Source organism: Gouania willdenowi, chromosome 6 (assembly GCF_900634775.1).
Source record: "Gouania willdenowi chromosome 6, fGouWil2.1, whole genome shotgun sequence".
In the NCBI taxonomy this organism is placed as follows: domain Eukaryota; kingdom Metazoa; phylum Chordata; class Actinopteri; order Blenniiformes; family Gobiesocidae; genus Gouania; species Gouania willdenowi.
In genome coordinates, this window is record NC_041049.1 from 67486920 (window position 1) to 67506235 (window position 19316).

Sequence of the window (19316 nt, forward strand, 5' to 3'; positions counted from 1 at the left end):
CATGGTTAAAAATGGTGTTAGGTCACTTTGATGTATGATGTAACATCCAAGCAGTGACTGATGTAGCCTTACTGCTAATATTAATCTGTTTTTTTATGCAGGAATAATATGAAAAGTAAGCTTCCATCAGCTGAATATTAATGTGCAATGTGTCTTAATTTACTGTTTTCATGCACTTTCTCTACTTTCTCTGCCTTTAATAAATATGTTTCCTTAACTATGATGTCATCTGGCTTTTTGTAAAAACACAGGAGGCCGACATGTATTTATATACAGTTTATTGTACATTTATTGACATCATTGTGGACGCGCAGGGTGAAACAGAACATCTACTTTTAAAGAACACACACACAGGAGAGAGAGGCACTTGAAGGATCTTAGGCCTGCCAGTGTTTCAAACACAGAATAGGAGTGAACTTTAGTCCAAACAAAGCACATCAAAAAAGAATCATCATGAATGAACAGCAGTTCATTCACTCTTTGTGTTTAACCTTTGATATTTTTGTTGTGCTTGGTGTGGACTTGTGTACAATATGTGTCTCTGACTGGTTTCCTGCAGTCACTGAGCTTTGTTTAGGGTGCATGGGGTGTGTGTGTGTAGGGTATATAATGATGGCTCTCTGCGTCGTTGCAGAGGAACATTATGAACTCAATCGAACAGCTTGGCGGCGGTGGCTTTGCCGTCGTATTTGGAGCCTTTTCCATCAAACTCAGAAGGAAGGATGTCAGCGTCAAACTCTTTGTAATAATTCTCCAGCTCATCGCCGTGAACGAACACCTAAACCAAGGAGAGGAACAAAATGAAACCGGTCACGTAACACGACTCTCGCTCTATTTTTAATACACTCATCAGCAGTGTCCAATTACTAATGATGTGGAGAATAACTGATTATCTCCTTCTTTTAAGGAATACATTTGAAAGCTAGAGAGCAATTTGATCAGGCTCTATGTTTCTGTAAGATATTCTGATGATGTCTAAGTGCAAATATTAGTAATTAGCTCCTTTTTTATTATTATTTTACATTTTATTTATCAATTAAGATTGATGAGAGCAAGAATACAACTCAAAAATCTAACTCTTTTATACTACTTTTGTTTTTTTTTGTAAATTAGGGATAAAGACGGGTACATTTCATTCATTTAATTTCGTTAACACTGATTCTGATTATTAATTACGGCTTTTAATGCATTTTTATCTTTGCATGTTTTAATTGCCTCAAATCATCTGGTTTCATCTACAGTGTGTGTTACTGTTTTTAGTTTAATTCGGGGGTCTGTTAGCCATTTTGCCTCATCTCATCTTCTCATTGAAGACAATACATTGTATAAAATTATATACAGTTAAAATAATATTGGATAATTTATGGTTTAATGGATTTGAAGGGCTACAAAAAATAACTTGAATTTGATAACGCATGATCATGCGATGTCACGTGCTAATTGCTAATTTCTTGCAACATATCAAGCATGCACGTTAAGCCGGCATGTTGTCAATTAAATATTTCCCCACACAATAAAAGTCTCTATTTTCTTTCATAATAGTCTTTTTGTTAGTTGACTTATCTTACCAGGGAATATAAAACTTAAGGAAAGTTGATGGTTTGTCAATGTTGCAGAAGTTGAAGTAGGAAGGTGCTGAGTCATTACACAATGTGATTTATTTTTAGGTTAACCAATTGTTTTATCAGAGGTTTATTTGATAAACTAAAATTAAAATGAAATTATTTTCATTAATCATCAATATCATCCATAAGAAATAACAATTTATTTATTTATTTATTTTTAAAGCTACAGGGAGCCATTGCAAAACAGTCAAAGAGCCACATGAGGCTCCAGAGCCACAGGTTGCAGACCCCTGGTTTATTTGATTGTGCTACCTGAAGCCTTATTGGGCTACCTACTGCCCCCTAGTGTGAGTCAAATAGTAAGTTTAAATAAATGTATACTGATATTAGCACTTTCTAGGAATGTAGACAAAATTGTTCCTCACAGTCACCAAATCAGCAAGTAAAAAACATTAAAACTGACACACAATTACAGAAAAGCAACATTTAAAAGATATTTTTAAATAATTATTCAGTGTATACATTTCTCAGCTCTAAAGGAAGACAATTCCTATGTTTTAGAGCACCTGTGTCAAACTCATGGCCCAGGGGCCAATTCCGGCCCTTACAGCATCCAATTTGGCCCGCAGGAAAAAGTAAAAATGTAAAAAATAAAAATAAATTAAAAAAATTTGAATCATTGTGTAAAATAACTAATTTCCATTCCAGATATCTCAGCCCCTCCAAATAGATAAATCCAATGAAACTCCAAGCTTGTATCACATGATTATCAGAAATTATTAAAGGCACTTTCAGTTTATCCTGTAATTTTACCCAAAATGTTCCCAAATTAAATAAAATATTTTGTCACAAAATCAAAGGAATTCAGGTGAAAATCCTTCAGGGAGTGAAAACTTTCACTTATATCTTGAATACTGTTGATGCCGTACATAATGTTAATACATGGAAGTGCCAACTAGGGCACTGTAATCTGTAGCCAATTTACCAAACCATGTTTTACCCCAGAACTAAAATAACTTTGACACTATCCATCCATCCATCCATTTTCAAACCCACTGGCTCCTGTCTCACAGGGTCGTTTGACACTAATGATATATAAATATATGTTTAGGTTTTATTTGTCCCACCTGACAACACTTTATTGTTCTGTAGCACAAAGGTTGAAAAACAGTGATTTAAGCTCTAAAAAGTGAGTGTCTGTGTTGTAAGTGTTATTGCTCTGACTTACTCTCTCTAGCAGCTTGCTCTTCATCAGTGGTTTGACCACATTGTAGGTGGTGGTGAAGTACCAGGGCTGGTGGATGAAATGCACCGCTTTGAAACGAGCAGGGAAGGAGTCCTGGAGAGGCAGAATGAAAGTGACGCTTTGGTACCACGCCCCACACTTTGAACACCACACGTGTCAACCTCACACAGACAGTGATACCTTTCACCAGGGTTTGGGTCAATTACATTTTTCAGTTACAATTACGTTTTCAACTACCCTTGTTCAATTACAATTTAATTATGATTACAGTGACCAGCATTTTTTCAATTAAATTACATTTAAGTACATTTTTTAAACCCAGAAAGTCAATGACGGTTACGTTCTTATTTACTAAAGTTCAATTACAATTAATCACAATTACTGAGCTTGAAATAAAGGCTCAGTAACTATTAAAAGTTAACCTTCCTCTTGTGTTAGCTTCCTGTTAGCATCTCTTATGATAACAGGCCCTAAATCAGCTGAAAATACACTAAAAACAAATATCTATCATATAATTTATTTCCTCTCTATTAGTTACCTTGTTAGACTTCATAATCAATGAAAATATAGGTTTTAATATTTTTGGTGTGGGTGTCTGAGCCTTTTTTGTGTCAGTATACGCCTAGATTTATTCTTTTTCTTAAATGGTCAAATGTGAGAAAGCTTGATATGAAACATATTTTAATAATAGTTAACTACAAATGTGTAGAACTGTACATGTAACATGGTTCCCCTAGTTTACCGTCAATAATATTATCATTGACATGGAATTTTTATGGCAATTATAATTGCAAAGTTTATTATCTAAACTCAATTACACGTTAATTACAATTACGACAGCGACAGAATTTTAAAAACACAATGACCATTGTGCCATAATTGTAATGAATTATCAAATACACAATTACAATTATAAGTGACTAAAACCCTGCCCTGTGTGTTGTGATTATTCCACCTGTAACATGTCCACCATTTTCTTGAGCTCAGTAGGTTTGATCCCTGACGCCTGTTGCATGGTGAAGCCTTTGAAGTTCTCGATGATGCAGAAGCCGTTGATCTGAGTCTCTTCGTTCTCCAGCAGCTTCTCCAGGATCACACAGTACGCACGCAGAATCTGATCACACAGGAAGCAAATACACACACAGTTTTATTGTCTCTGACATCCACAGGTGGCAAAAGTGCTCGTCTTCAGTTGTAAAAGTATGGATGCTTCAATAAAAAAGTGAAAAAGTAGATGCTACTAAATGTAAAACTACATTTTTTAATAATAAGACAGCGTTATTCCAAATTCCATATATTTTATTTTTATAAGGTACATGGAAACAAGTTCAATCTGTTATCTTTGAACACCTGGAGAATTTAGCGCTCATTATAAATTAAAATGTGTAAATAAAATGCTCAATAAAACCCAGAACAGCTTTGAATTTAACATTTTTAAGAACTACATGGTACATGGAAATACATGAAACCTGGATAATTTATATCATTATAGATCAAATTTGTAAATAAAATGTTTTAAGAAAAAAAAAAAAAAAATTGCAGATGCTCAATTAAATGCAGAGCAACTTTGAGTTTCACATTTTTAAAAACTTTAAAATATTAACCATAAACTAAGGAACCTGCTTAACAGAAAAAAGCTCTTTTTACGTCGTGATGTCATCTTCAAAGGTCTTAAAAGTCATTTTTTGTTTAAAAAAGGTCATCTGTCCACCAAACATCCACTAGTTTGCGTATCTGGAGGGAGTTCTCCTGGAAAAATCTGGTGCGTTTCTTTATTACACCAAAGCTGAAACGTAAACAGGGAAATGTTGGAGTGATTGTGGAGAGTTTGATGGAGACCACTCACATGCAGACCTGTCAAGTTTTGGATTTCAAAATAAGGGAAATTTTCTGGCGCCCACAACCAGCCGTCCCACCCTCCCAACCAAGCTCCAGTATCCCTTATATTTTAAGACAAGTACAATAAATCTAAAACAGCCACTTATCAACCACTTACTGAATACAATTATGTGATTAGAATCTGGTAGGTCGACCTTTATTAACATTGAAACTGTGAACATTCCTACTAGGGCTGGACGATATGGACCAAAACTCATATCTCAATATATTTTCTCAAAATGGTGAATACGATATAAATCTAGATAATTTTATCGAATAAAGTCTGACCAGATTCTTCTAGTGGCTTCTAAAAAAAAGCTATTAGCAGAAACTGGGGAAAGACAGAACCACCAAAGGACCAATGGCTGACAATTGTTGAAAGAATCTACACAATGGAAAAACTAACTCACACACTGCGACTCCACGAAGCTCAAATGGACAAGAAATGATACAAATGGACTGAATACAAAATACGGAACGATTGATTATTGATGTAAATGCAAGGTTTTTGATGTTGTTTTTGTGTTCATAAAACTTAAATAAAAAATTAATCAGTAAAAGTAAAATAATACTCAAGTAAAGTACAGATACTAGAAAAACTACTAAAGTACAGTAACAAAGTATTTGTACTTCATTACTTGTCGCCTGTGTTTACATGATTTCCCAGTATTAAAAAGCGTCCTCACTGCACCTCATCAAAGGTGATCTCCTCATAGTCCCAGTTCTCGATGTTGAAGAGAAGAACCACACGGCCGTACTTGTCTCTGCTCTGCAGGATGCCGGGGTATCCGGCCTCGATGGTGCTACGTACGGCCTCTGGGGTCAGGTTCTCAAACAGCTCAGGGTAATCCTTCCTGAAGCGCACGTATCCTGGACAGGAACAGGAACAGGCGTGTGAGGACAGGGGCCACATTCTGGGCCCTGGGTACAAACGTACAAACCATCTTAATGGACCCCTACTGTAACTTATGTACACTGTTTTTTTACTAGTATTCATGCATTATTATATTAGCTTTCTTTTTACTTCACAATAACCCAGAGGTTACCAACCCTTTATGGGCCGTGACACCCCCTCACATTCTTTTTCCGAGAATTAGTTTTTGATGATGTTTATTAAACTGTGTTATAGCCAGGATTAGATATTTCTATACTGCATTTTATTTGAACTAAAAAAATATAGGATACACTTATTTGATAATCATTGTGTATGATGTGTATTTGAAAAATAATGATGATTAAAAAAACATTTTCTTCATTTTAGGCAACGCCATTTTAATGCCAGGAGACCCCACACGGGGTCCTGACCCCAAGTTGAAAAACACAGCAATAACCTATTGACTCCATATTTATTGCTTGCATTTTAAAATATGTTCTATTATATTCTAGTGGTTTATAGAATATTGTGTTTGTGACACTTTTTCTACAATTTAGGGGCGGCTAATAATAATAATAATAACAATAATAATAATAATAATAATAATAATAATAATAATTTTGTTTTTTTTGTGGGGGGATGGGGCCCGCGTATATGTATGTATGTATGTATGTATATATATATATATATATATATATATTAACAACCAGCTTATTTTCACACAGGGCCCTTTTCATTCCAACATAAATAATCTAAAAAGGTTTCAAATGCATTTTTGTACATATCTATAAAACAGAATTCTGAGGGACCCCTCCAGGGGACCCCCCCATCCCCCACCTGACCCTTTACCCCCCGCCAGTCCAACACCCATATGTGAGGATCTCCTAAAAACAATGAAGATATTTGTGTTCCATACAACGGATGCGATCAGCCCCTATCTCTGACCTACCCTTCATCAGGTCGTAGGCTCTGGGAACGTCATACTTCCTGGCACGGATGAAACGGACCATTAAACTGTCTGGTTTCTCCCCAAAGGTGTCCTGCACTCCTTTGGCCACATCATCTCCACCGTCCGCCTTCTCCTTAATCATTCCTCGCAGTTCCTTCGCTGCAGACACTCGTTTCTCATCCGTCTCATTCAGCTCATCCTTGGCCTGGAGACAGAGAAACACACATGTTCCACCTGAAGGTTTGAATGTGGACGTAATGAAGCATTAGCAGCTTCAAATGTGAAGCTCCTCCAGTACAGAGGTCACCAACCTTTCTGAAACTAATCTGAAGTGCTACCAGTTTGATATACACTTCTTAAATGCTACATTTTCTCAGTTTCACTTTAATTAAAGGGTAAAATGATGATATGGAATATTAGAAGCGACTTAAAAAGGTAGGAAATGTTTAAATTTCAACATTTCCTCATTTATGTAATTGTTTCAATGCCATTACATTTAATAAGAAATCCTTATGTTCCTAATTTACTAACCACTAACTAACAACTTTTGATTAATTGTAAAACATATGATATGTCAAGGGTTAATTTAGGAAAATTACTTTGTTCTCGTGACACGTTTCGACAATTTCCTGAATAAAGTTGTCTGAATAAATGAAACCATAACACTTTTTTTTTTTAAAGGAGAATAAATAAACTTGCTTGAATTAATAGTAAAACGTGACATCTGTACAATTTTGTAATTTTTTTTTACAAAAATCCACTTCTTTGTTTTAAAAACACACCTCATCAGAATCTAAACACCAAATCTGCAGCTTCTTTAAATAAAATCCTCACACATTTGTCACAACGTTCCAGTGAAAATAAACATCTACAAGATGGTAGAAATGAATGGTGAGTAGATTAGAAGACAAACAGGGAGCATTTGTCTTATTTTATCATCTATGCTTATCCTGTACAGTCTAGTAAACTTCTCATGTTAACCTTTGTGTCTCCTAAAGCTACTGTATATACAGTAGTATGTGTTGGTCTCTGTTTGTACAGGTCTGATCACCTTCTGCCTGGTGTGATCTGGCAGGTTGGCACAGGGTCCAAACACCGGCCCGTGGTCTTTGACCGTGAGACGCTCCAGTTTGGCCCTGAGAGCCTGCTCCTCCTCAGACACCATGCGGTAAGTTCCACTCTGTCCACACAAAACAACAGGTCAAATAATAAAAGGCAAAGTGCAACAAATAGAGGTGAAATGAATCAAATCCACAAGATATGAATTGTTCTCCTTCCACAGTGAGTACCAGGGATGGACTGTCCAGACCAGTCCATTATCAGTGACACCATGTAGAAGCTGTTATTAACTCAATGATTCTCAACATGTGGCTTCTATGTCTTAATTTTAATGATTATTCTCCCAGAAAACCTTAAAAGGGAGAAACTTTTTAACCAGTTTTTTTTTACTTTTTCCTTTGGTCATTTTGCAACTTCCTTTGTCCCATTTTAGCCCCTTTTCAAAAAGTCCTGATACTTTTTTCAGACTTTAGCTACGTTTTGCCAATAATTATCCCTTTTTTTTCTTCCTATTTTTTGTCCATTTTTGCAAGTTTTTTATTTTTACTTTTATCCATTTTTTGTCTTTTCTTAAAAAATTTTGGCCACTTTTGATCCAAATGAGCTTCTTTTTGCTTTTGCTTTCTTTTGTTTCCTTCACTACATTTTGCCTCTTTTTGTTCCACATTTTGGCCTTTTTTCACTATTGTTTGCCTCATTTTGCTCATTTAATCTCCCCTTTCCCATTACAAACCACCTGTTTCCTCTTTATTTGACAATTTTTTGGCTGCTTTTGGCTCATTTTAGTCCCTTTTCACTCTTTTCTTGCCACGTTTTTGCCACTTTTGGACAACTTTTGCCACCAGTTACCACGTCTGCCTCCATTTGCTCGTCAAAAAAAGCGATACCATTATAATCAACATACTGGCGGTAAATGGTTTTTCTTTTAAAAAAATGTATTGTATTTTTTGTTCATTTCTCATTTTAGGTTGACACTACATGCAGTACAATTTTTTCACGATAACTATGCAAGTTTTTTTATTGAAAAAATGAACGTATTATATTGCATTATTATGACCATCACCTGAGAGAGGGGGAAATAAGGACAGACAGGACAATTTATTTATTTAGATAAAACAGAAGGTTCTGCTGTTTGGTCTTCAAAAAAAAAAAAAAAAAAGCACTAAACTTTGACTTTATGCACTTTCTGTTCAGTGGTTCATCTCAGTCTGTGTTTTTAGATATTTAAAAATCTTTGAGTCAGATGTTGCAATGTGTCATTGTGTGATTTTATCACAATAAATCATTATTTTAGAATCGCTGTATCATGATATCGGATTCATATCATATTATGAGGTAAATATGGACATTTTTCATGAATTTGTAGCAATTTACATAGCTTTTAAATGATCAGAATGATTTCAGATTTCTTAAAACTTTTGTACGATTAGAAGCAACGCATTAAGTCTCTCATAAGACTCGTTAGTGTTTTGTAAGCTTTAAAACAACGTGACGCTGGGATGTAGAAACACAATCAATAGCCCTCAGTGTGTGATTATAATCTCCATCACATGAGTCCAGCAATGCTAACAATAAATACACAATAAGCAAGGATCCAAGATTACCAGCTAAGAACGTACTACAGTAACTGTTGATGGAATACCAAACAATAGGCTTTGGCCTTTGGAATCGGTTTAATGAAATCCTGACTACATGGTGGGACTTTGTGGAGCTTTAGAGATTTGTTCAAACTACGCCGTGTTTTCTTTTCATGTGTTTTTCTCTCACAGTTTGAAAGAAGTAGAAGTAGAAATACTTACGACCACAGCCATGTCGTCCGCTTTTCAAATCAGCTGCACACTGTACTTAAAAAAGAAAACAAAAGAGTTAAAGGACTTTATTGTCACTCCTGATGACAAAAATTAACTCATTGTTCCATAACAATCCCTGTTCATCCAATCCCAAAGGGTGCTTTGCTATTTTTAGCTCCTTCCTGCGCCCGAATGGTTTATTAAGAGATTTAGGGCCACAGAATGTTAAAATAAACTGTCGATAGTGGCTGGTAAGAACTAAAACGCATTTTTGTTCAAAAATCTTGAAGAAAACAAGACCCTACATATGCAATTAAAGGAACATGTAATATATGAACACTAGTATATTTGATTTAGTTTGTTGCTTTTTCAGAATTTCCACAAAAAAAAGGTTTTTATCGTCATCAAAACACATTTTTCACTCTTCAAAGCTGCTTATGCACTACTGGCCTCCATGAGAACAACACAAACATGATCATTTAGTAAACACAGTATTAGGAAAAAAGAAATCTGCAGCAAGACAAGACTTGTGAGGAAAAAACAGGACAAGGCAAGATGTGGCAAGACAAGACAACACAAGGAAAGACAGGATAATGTAATACAAGGAAAGAAAACACAGGACAAGTTAAGAAAACAACACTAGGTAAGACTAGGCAAGGCAAAACAGGACAGGACAAGGCAAGGAAAGACAAGGAAACACAGGACTAGACAAAGAAAGACAAGACTATAGCTGCTTACAAAGACAACATTTAAAAAAGCAGATTCAAACTGCATTTGGATTAATACCATCCACACATTGGCCAACACTGTCCCAGCTGTTTCTCACCGTCTGAGATAAAACACACAGGAGGTCCGAGTCCTACCTGAGAGCCAATGTGAGTTGGGGGGGCGCGTGTCCCAGTGGTCTGTGTGGAGTGGGGAGGATGCGACCTATGATTTGTAGTGGAGGGATTAGTGGCGTCACACCAGATTACACTCAACACATTCCTGTTTCTTTTCAATCATCCTAAAATTCCCAAAGGGCGGAGGGGAATGTGTTGGGTTCACACAGGTTTACCTACTCTATGGTGGAAGCACTCTGTAGGGAGTGGGGGGGGGTTAATGTTTGTATGATAGCTGGTTTAGAGGCGGTGCAGGGGATTTAATGTGCATTCCATAAAGACTTAAATGAAAAGTGACCATTGTGTTTGTGCAACGTGAGCACGCTCAGGTTGTAGGAGGGGGCGGAGCTTTGGTTCAACTATTACAGAACGACTAGTTAAAGGCCAAGTCACATCACATATTATCACCTTTAGTCTGTAGGACACTGTGTTGATATTCTGTCATTTCTGGTTTATATTAAATATATGGAAGATAGTGTTTATCATTAGTTTGAACTTTACAGTGTTCTGTAATAAGACTGTGGACCTTTCATATACCTGAGGGTGGTGGAACACAGACATGAACATTGAAGAACAGTCATGTGGAGACAGGTCCATCTATAAGGTGAATAAAGGGGAGAGATTTTTGGGGTCCATCCATAAAGTCAGTAAAATGATGGTTTATTGTCCTATGAATCTGTGATAACCACATTTATTTATTCATCTGAATAATATCCACTGTTATACAGGAAGTTTATTATGATTTGTGCTATATTATATAGTCATCTTAAAGATGTAAATCCTTGTTTCAATCAGAAATAAAATGGGTAAAAAGTGACCAAAAATGGTGGAAAAGATGGTGAATGGGTTAAACGTTGCACATTAGAGTGGCCAAAAACGGACAGAAAAAGTGGTAAAAAGGGTTCAAAGTGTCAATACTGGAACAATTAACAAAAAACTGGGAAACAATGGGCATGGCATATCATAAATGTTGTTAAATTGACAAAAGAAAAGCATGAAATATGGTTAAAAGTGACAATAACATGTCAAAATATGTGACATTAGGTGGGAAAAGTGGTGGAAAGGGTTTATAAGTGTCGAAAATGTATTTAAAGTGGAAAAAATTGGAAGAAAAGGCATTAAAACTAGCAAAAAAATAGCAAGAAAAAGTGATATAAATAGGTTAGATTATGGCAAGTTTAGTATAGTTGCTGAAAAAGGCTTTCTTGACGGCATCTGGCGACCCCCCTCCCAGTGTTGAGAACCCCTGTTGTGGTTTGTATATGAAATCATGCACATATTCATGCACATAAACTCTTTGTTTTTGAAGTTCTGCTCCTGTGAACTATTCCTGATCCCAACACTAAAGTGTGCATCGTTATAATCGTCGTCTACACCCACGTGTGGACTTTTTGGGGTCCATGTTTGGAAGCCTTTCTCTTGCTTTCGTCGATGCCATCAGCACATAATAAATTTCCCCCTGATGTGACGAAGGCAGCCAACCGACCTGTAATCTGCTCAACCAGCCTGAGCTGTTTAAAAAAAAAAAAGAGATTTAAGGGGAGCAAAAAATGAGAAGGATTGAGCAACAAAGCTACGCTCTGTTCTCTACTTTTAGCAAAAGCTGAGGTTGCAAGTTCACCTTCCAACTCATGTCCACATTTAATTATAGTTCTTTCACAATTTATGGTAAATTGATACAAATTAGGGTCATTTTGACACCTTTGAAGGTTTATATTCTAGGAAAGTATTTAATGTTGTGTTTTTTTAATGGTCCATCTAATGACTCATGGTTTCAGGCTCTAGGAGTTGTTCTGCTGCAGTAGCTGCACAGATTGAGCAGTGAATGACACACACACATAAGCAGACATTCCACACAGCGCGGTTTAACAAAATCCATTTCAAGCGGCTCTTTTTGCTAAAGCTTCACGTCACAACATCCACATCCACCTTCTTCCTCGAGGTGCTGGATTATCGGCATCAACGTCGGTGGATAATCAGATGAAATGGCAGCACCAAACATAAGCTGCTACACCGTAATGTTAACATTCCGTTTATTATATGTATGCATAGACTTTAGCCAGGGATCTTATTGTAAAAGTTTCACTTGTTTAGCATATTATTAGTTTAACCTACGAGGCTTTGCACCAATAGAAAATACTATCACCATGATTAAGGTACAGGTTTACTCTTTGTGACTGAATAACTTTACTTATTTAAACTCATTTTAGTTTGTTTTGACTGTAATTCTTTCTTTCAGGGAGTGTATCGTTGATGTGTGGCTATTGATAAGTGGTGGTTCCCAACATTTTCAGCCCACGACGCCCAAAATGAAAGTGCCAGAGACAAAAGACCTTGAATTTGAAAAACAAGGCATTTTCCGTTTTTTTTTTTCATTTTGGTTTTGGAAACAAATATCAAATAATGAGTGTTTTTGCTTTTATTCAACATAATCCCACTTATTGAACATCAGGAGCAGCTCACAAATGAATGTAACAATCCAAGTGTTTGACTCTAAATCTGTTTCCAAAAAAAAAAACACTTGGAACGCTGAAGTTGTTTTTGAGAACATGCAATGTTGCTGCAACCTTTATTAAGTGAATAGTTAAAACTCTCAGCAACAGCAGTTGTTGGACAAATGCAACGTCACTGTGCTGTAAAGGCACCGACTCATCTCCATCAGTGTATTTCTATAGTGGCGACTTTGTACCACTGATCAGATACAGTAATAAGTTATCAAATGTTGAGTAGAGCAGCTGCGAGGTAGACACGTTAGGATTCTCTTAGAGCTTTCTGAACGTTTTAGTCTCCAAACATCAGCCTCAGTGTGTGGCATCAGGGCAGATGTTGTTGGGCCAGTATTGATCCTGCATGAAGTGATTGGAAGAGGCAAAGCTGGGCTTCTCAGGAGCCCTGTCGTCCCTCAGCTCATGTTCCCACTCGTCTTCCACCAGTTTGTAAAGGTCGAGGGCGGCACGGGCGTCCTCCACAGAGCAGTGGCCCTTCCTGTCAGCCTGGACACACAATAATACACAGCTCAGTGATACATCTGTGTTTGTCCTGCCTTTTTATTAACAGTAACACTGTAACTGACCCCCTGCTGGCAGGGTTGGGGTCAATTACGGATACAAAATACAGTAGGCAAAACATTCAACTGTGAGCCAGATGGCAAAATCATAATAATTATGCCATCCAAAGCCTTGTCTCAGTGTTGTTGATTTTTTTTATTTTTGGAAGGAAATCAATGTTCAGATGTTATAGTTCTCAATAAAGCAAAATAAATAAATAAATAAATAAATTGCTTCAAAGTCACAGATTTATTTATTTATTTTTTTAGAAAAAACTGGTGATTTGTGTTAAACTTGCTCTTTTCAACTGTTGATTACAGAAGAACTAAACAAGCTACAAACAAATTGTTTTTATATTTATATTATATTATTTTATTGTATTTAAAAATCAGTCAAAATGCTCTAAAACAGCTGCCACTGAGGGGGATAGAAATTCTGAAAATGAGTTCAATGTGGTTGGATTTTCCTAAGAAATGTCAGTTGTAGCTGTGGAGTTAGAGTATTATAAGTATTATAATAATGATGCATGAGTTACCAAACACTAATACATACAGTATGAGCTGGACCGTCTCTAAAGCTTTCTATGTTTTAATGATGCAGTTATTTTAACTTCTCCTACAGTTCTTCTCTACACTGGTGGGGGGCAGCGTTGCACCACTACACTCCTGCCTTTAGCAAATCCATCCAAACAAAATATGTGACAGTAGATGAAACTAATATTCTCTGAACCAGCCTTTAGAATAATCTAGTGCACTGTTGCATTTTGTCCTGTTATAAGCAAACAAAGCCTGAATGTTCACAGCTCCCTAAACACATGCGTAACAGCTGAAAATGGCTGATTAATTTATTTCAGATATCATAGACAACATTTGCATAAACTCATCTGTAGGGGTGAGTATTGGCAAGGATGTCGCAATACGGTGCATATCACGATACGATGTTATCGCAATATTCTACCCAGTTAACATCAAAATTACAAGTGGAGATGAAAAATCAAGTTTCTCAAATTGAGTAAAAACTATTTGCTTCGAAACATCCCATTTATTATTTATTATTAGTGTTTTTGCACATTTTCACTGAAAAAAAGAAAATGCAGTCACACACTGCCATCATAAAATAAACAAGTTTCTTTTCACTGAAACTACTGTGTAGAAGTCTCAAAGTAACCATGACAACAAAATGACGGCATTGTATCAACTGTGAGAACATTAAGGATAAAGCACCCTGAGATATGCACAAAAATAAGGAAGAAATATTTGTCCTATTGTATCAGTTTAAACACTGATGTGAACAGATAATGTGAAAATAAAATGTCTGTTCAAACATAAATATTACAGGCATTACACACTGCCATCATAGTGCATCAAGTAACCATTGCAACACATTGAAAGCATTGTAACCACTAAAATAATGCACAAATACACAAAAATATTGATAAAAAAATGTTTAAAAAAAAAACAAAAAAAAAAAAACAATAATCAGCACCCAAAAAATCGCGATATATCGTGAAATCGATTTTTTTTTTTCACACCCCTACTCACCTGTATGGTCCTGTTCAGCAGCTTGTGGGCCAACACTCTGAGGGAGACGAAGCGTCTCTTTTGTACACCAGCCAAGCGGCCCAGCAGACGCGTTGTGCACGTGTCACGGACCATGTGACACGGGTGGAGGACGTCTAATGCTTCAAAGTCGTTATAGATGGAATGCCCTACAACCACTTTGCCCTCAAGAATATGGATGATCTAAAGAGAAAAACCACATGTGAGCTCATAAGAATAAGAATTTATTTACATCAGAAGTGTGTCTTTGGGAAAAATGATTTATTATTATACAATGTCTTCAGAAAGTACTTTCCCTTTAACATTTTATTACAGTACAATTTCAAAAGGGAACTAAATGTTTTTTCACCTGTTTTAAACTTATCCAAGTATTGGTTGTTCATCAAAAATAATTCACTATATTTTCCCAAAACAGTGTAAACAGGAAAAATGGGAAATTTTGGATCACCATCACATTTAAAAAATTAAAAGAATCAATCTCTGGTTCACTCATCCTCGGTGTCGACTAAATTTCTCCCCCTCCACCCAAAGCATTTTGAATATTACATTGTCTTATGAAAAACCAAAACACACAGAGTCGTGCTCATTCTGGTTGTGCTGTGATTTTGATTTAGTGGGAGCGAGTCAAAGGCAGCGATTCTCAACTGGTGGGTCGGGACCCAAAAGTGGGTCACAGACCTGTACTGGGTGGGTCGCGGTCAGCTGGTAAAAAACTAACCAATACTTAATGTCTCTAATGTTAGGGTTGTCTTTTATTTTAAAATAACCTTTTCTTTTGACAAGCACGCTGTAAAATCCATGTCGCAAAGAAAAATATATGGATTTGTGTTTTAAAAAATATTTCATATATATGTGTGTGTGTATGTTTTCAACAGCTATTTTTGAAAAACTGAATTGGTTGAATTCTAAAAAAAAAAACGGTCGTGATTTCATGACCGTGGAAAAATGTGGGTCCCAGGGTGAGACCAGAGACCAGTTGCACAAAGCAGTTTTATTTTGAAAACCAATTGAATATGATGTGCATAGTGCTATACCATGTAAGGCATAATAGAGTGTACTGTGAATGCTAAAGTTCCTCTCAGAGAAGAGATGCAACAGCTGTCTGTTCTACCAGGGTTAGGGTCAATTTTAATTGTGTAATTGTTAATTAATTACAATTATGACATAATAATAATTTTGAAGACATGTTGCTGTCGTAATCGTAATTAAATTGGAATTGAGTTTAAATAATTGACTTTATTATTGTAATTGCCACTAAAATTCTATAAAAATGGTCAATTAAAATTTAACGCAAACCTGTTACAGTTCTATGTACAGTTCTACACATATGTAGTTAATTATTAAAATATTTTTCATAAAATTTACCATATTAAAAAAAGCTCAGACGCCCACACCAAAAATCTTAAAATCTATATTTTCATTGATTAGGAAGCCTATTTGTTTTTAGTGTATTTTACAGCTGATTTAGGATCAGAGACAAAAGCAGCTGTTTTACTGGTAAATGCCTCAAACCTAAAAACCAGTGGGACCAGTGTCAGAAATTAGCGAGGGCCACTAGACATTTGGTCCTGAATTTAGCCAAGAATTCCCCCAAAACCTTGTTCCACAGGCCAAAATTGCCCACAAGTTTTTTGTCAACAACTTAATATTCTCTAGACATAATGTATATGTAGATTTCTTTAGAAACTGTAGGTTTATTATACTTCTGTTTGCTTTTAAGGTTTTCTTTTTACAGCCTGTTAGAAGTTAAATAAACCCATAGTTTCCCTACATTGTCTTCTTTCTGTAATAGCTACTGTAATACAGTACTTGCAAACTTTTCCTTTATTTACATTGTGTATTTCAATCAATAAAAATAAAGCTCGAGCCACGATTTTTTACATGGCCCCCAATAATTTTTAAAATCCCCCCATTTTTTTAGACTACCGGAGCCAAAATGACTACATACCCTGAGTGGGACCAGTAAAGACTCACCTCCTCTCTGGCCTCAGTGAATGGCGTGGCGTTCCTCAGATGATGCCTTTGAATTCCACTCCAGCGAGTCCTGAGGTTGATAACGGGCTGACACGGTTTGATGTATTTGTCGTAAAGGACGTCGCCATGGTAATCCACGATGCTGCAGCGAGCCACCTCGTTGCATCGCCCTCCAGGTCCCGTTCCCACCATCTCACAGTCTAGCGCCACCACCGCCATCGCACTGGGAGAGGGAGAGCTGCGGCCGCTGGTTGGAGGACTCACCTCGGAGCAGAAGCCACTGTCTACCTCCCAGATATCTGTGCACGCCGTCACTGAACTGAGGATGTTTACTTCTTTATCAGCGTTAGTGTCCTGAGCGTCACCGACCTTCCTTTCAGAGACTCTTTTCCTCTGCTGCAGTTTCTTCCTGGCTTTGGCGTTCCCCAACGCATTTAGCAGCATGACTTTCTTACTAAGGTATCGATGATTGCTCAGAAGCCCTCGAGACACAGCTTTACTCCGTTTTGAATCCTGTTCCATTATCATGGATTAAAATGAGGCCTAAACGTTTCAGAGAATAGGACACAAAATGATGTTAGAATAACGTAGCAAACCCTTTAAAAACAAAGAATTAAATTATAAAAAAGACGCAACGACAATAAGATAAATATTCTACAAGATCATTTAAAGCAATGTTTTAATTTCCACAAGGTGCTATTAATCAGACTCTACTAGACTGAATGTGGTGATATTCACAGTAGTTTTCCAACAAAAAAGTTTTCCTGGTCTGCTTCGGGATGGGCGATACGTGACCAAAACTCATATTTCCCTATTTTATTTCTCAAAACGGCGATATAAGATATAAATCTCGATAATTTCAATTCAAATGAAGTCTGAGAAAATTATGGATTTAATTTGCAGATGTAATGCGACACACAGGCACATTTATTACCAAACAGCTGCACAATGTGGGCCACTTGAGTCTTGTTCTCCTGTAAGGGACAGCACGTGTGAGTGAGTTCTGTCGTGTGGCGTGTTAAGGGGAAGGTCTGGGTTAGAACGCACTCACAAATCCAAGTGAGCTTTTCATGCTGTTCTGAGAACAAGTGAAAGCAGTGACTCATAAAACAAGTATTTTGATACAAAATGTATCGTATGTTTTTATCTTTTTATAAAAAGAGAATATATATCAATATGTGCGCTATTGTAATTTTCTCTATCGCCAAAACAGAAAACTCGATATATTGCCCAGCTCTAACAATTGATATAAAAGTCAAAATTTTTACCCCTCAATAAAGTACTACCGGAAAGAAGATTATGTGTAGAAATCACTGGTAATGATAAATAAAATGCAAGTTATACACAGCTATGTATCATTTCTATATGTACATTAATTGCATAATTGGCTCCTTTCTATCATTAGTTGAAATTTAATTTTGAGTCATCACGTCCATTCTTCACACTTTCACAATATGAGACGAATTCAATAAATTAAATGATTATGGTTGGATCATTATTACGCCACGTGCGTCAAAACATGGGAATGCTGATCGTGACAGAAAGATTAAGTAAAAAGAAATAACAATTAAATACAATAAATTAAAGACAGAAAATTCAATCATAGACACTCTTTAGGAATTTTTTTTAAAGGGTCATTCATTTAATATTTATACCTTAAAATTGGGATTTTGTCCTGTCACGAAAAATAAACACCAGGTAAGTAGCTGGTCAATTAAAATTGAGCCCTATTGAGAAATATCACTCAATAATGTAGTGTTAAAATGTATCGTTAATGGTTTTGATCATAAATAATCGCTCAATGAGCAGTTTTTTTTTTTTTTTTGCTACGTGGTGGAAAACGACGAGCATTAAGGTAGAGGAAAATAACCAAAAACATGACAGTGCTAAAATATTTCGTTGGATAACAGTATGATTACACAGCTGTTTTGTGTAAATATAAAAGCTGGAAGGTTATGTTAAGGTAGATAAATATCTTATTTTTACCTCGGAGCTCCGCACGTGCTGCGTGGTCCAACATGCCTGAACACATCCGCTCTGCTCGATTCTGATTGGCTGTTTACTCTTCTTCGCTGACTGTGTAATTCCTCTACTGCAGCGCATCCTGCTGGATAGATGTGATAATGCATAATATGTGTTTTAATACGTTCGTGTTTATATACATGTTTTATTGACCATATTAATTATTTTTTGTAATCCCAGGAGGCAGAACCAAAGCAAACATATTTTAGTACCAAATAATCAAAGAGGCGCAAAGATCTGATTTTGTCCAACCAGGAAATTAAAGAGAATGTTGATAAAACTCTTCAGGAAGGAGTTTTAAAAGATGAACTGACATCCACGAATCCATGAAAAGCTGTTTTCATTTCTATCGTCTATTTATCTTGTAACTTTACTATAACTGTAATTAAATCTGTAATAAACAGGTGTAATTATGTCTTACACACAAGACTGATGTGCAAGAAGTTGGAATTTGATATAAACAAAATTCAAG

General features: G+C 36.2%; 2 protein-coding genes across 4 annotated transcripts; both read right to left on the minus strand.

The window, feature by feature from the left end:
• Positions 1 to 322: 322 nt before the first annotated feature.
• Positions 323 to 10299, minus strand: rlbp1b (retinaldehyde binding protein 1b). Of its 3 annotated transcripts, none has more exons than XM_028449666.1 (8): positions 10225 to 10262; positions 9371 to 9415; positions 7564 to 7692; positions 6513 to 6717; positions 5381 to 5559; positions 3767 to 3925; positions 2794 to 2904; positions 323 to 778 (listed from the first exon to the last, which is right to left on the minus strand). In XM_028449666.1, exons 2-8 carry the CDS (start codon positions 9380 to 9382, stop codon positions 650 to 652), a joined length of 924 nt encoding a protein of 307 aa, XP_028305467.1. In that variant the 5' UTR covers positions 9383 to 9415; positions 10225 to 10262; the 3' UTR covers positions 323 to 649. The 3 variants fall into 3 exon arrangements, with proteins under 3 accessions (XP_028305467.1, XP_028305468.1, XP_028305466.1); XM_028449667.1 differs by lacking the exon at positions 10225 to 10262 and adding an exon at positions 10188 to 10207 and having other exon boundaries at positions 9371 to 9410; XM_028449665.1 differs by having other exon boundaries at positions 324 to 778; positions 9371 to 9410; positions 10225 to 10299.
• A 2478-nt stretch (positions 10300 to 12777) lies between these two features.
• isg20 (interferon stimulated exonuclease gene) lies at positions 12778 to 18926 on the minus strand. The gene is made up of 4 exons (XM_028450025.1): positions 18809 to 18926; positions 16823 to 17365; positions 14831 to 15031; positions 12778 to 13235 (listed from the first exon to the last, which is right to left on the minus strand). The coding sequence occupies exons 2-4, from the start codon at positions 17348 to 17350 to the stop codon at positions 13044 to 13046; spliced, it is 921 nt and encodes a 306-aa protein (XP_028305826.1). The 5' UTR covers positions 17351 to 17365; positions 18809 to 18926; the 3' UTR covers positions 12778 to 13043.
• Between the last annotated feature and the right edge of the window lie 390 nt (positions 18927 to 19316).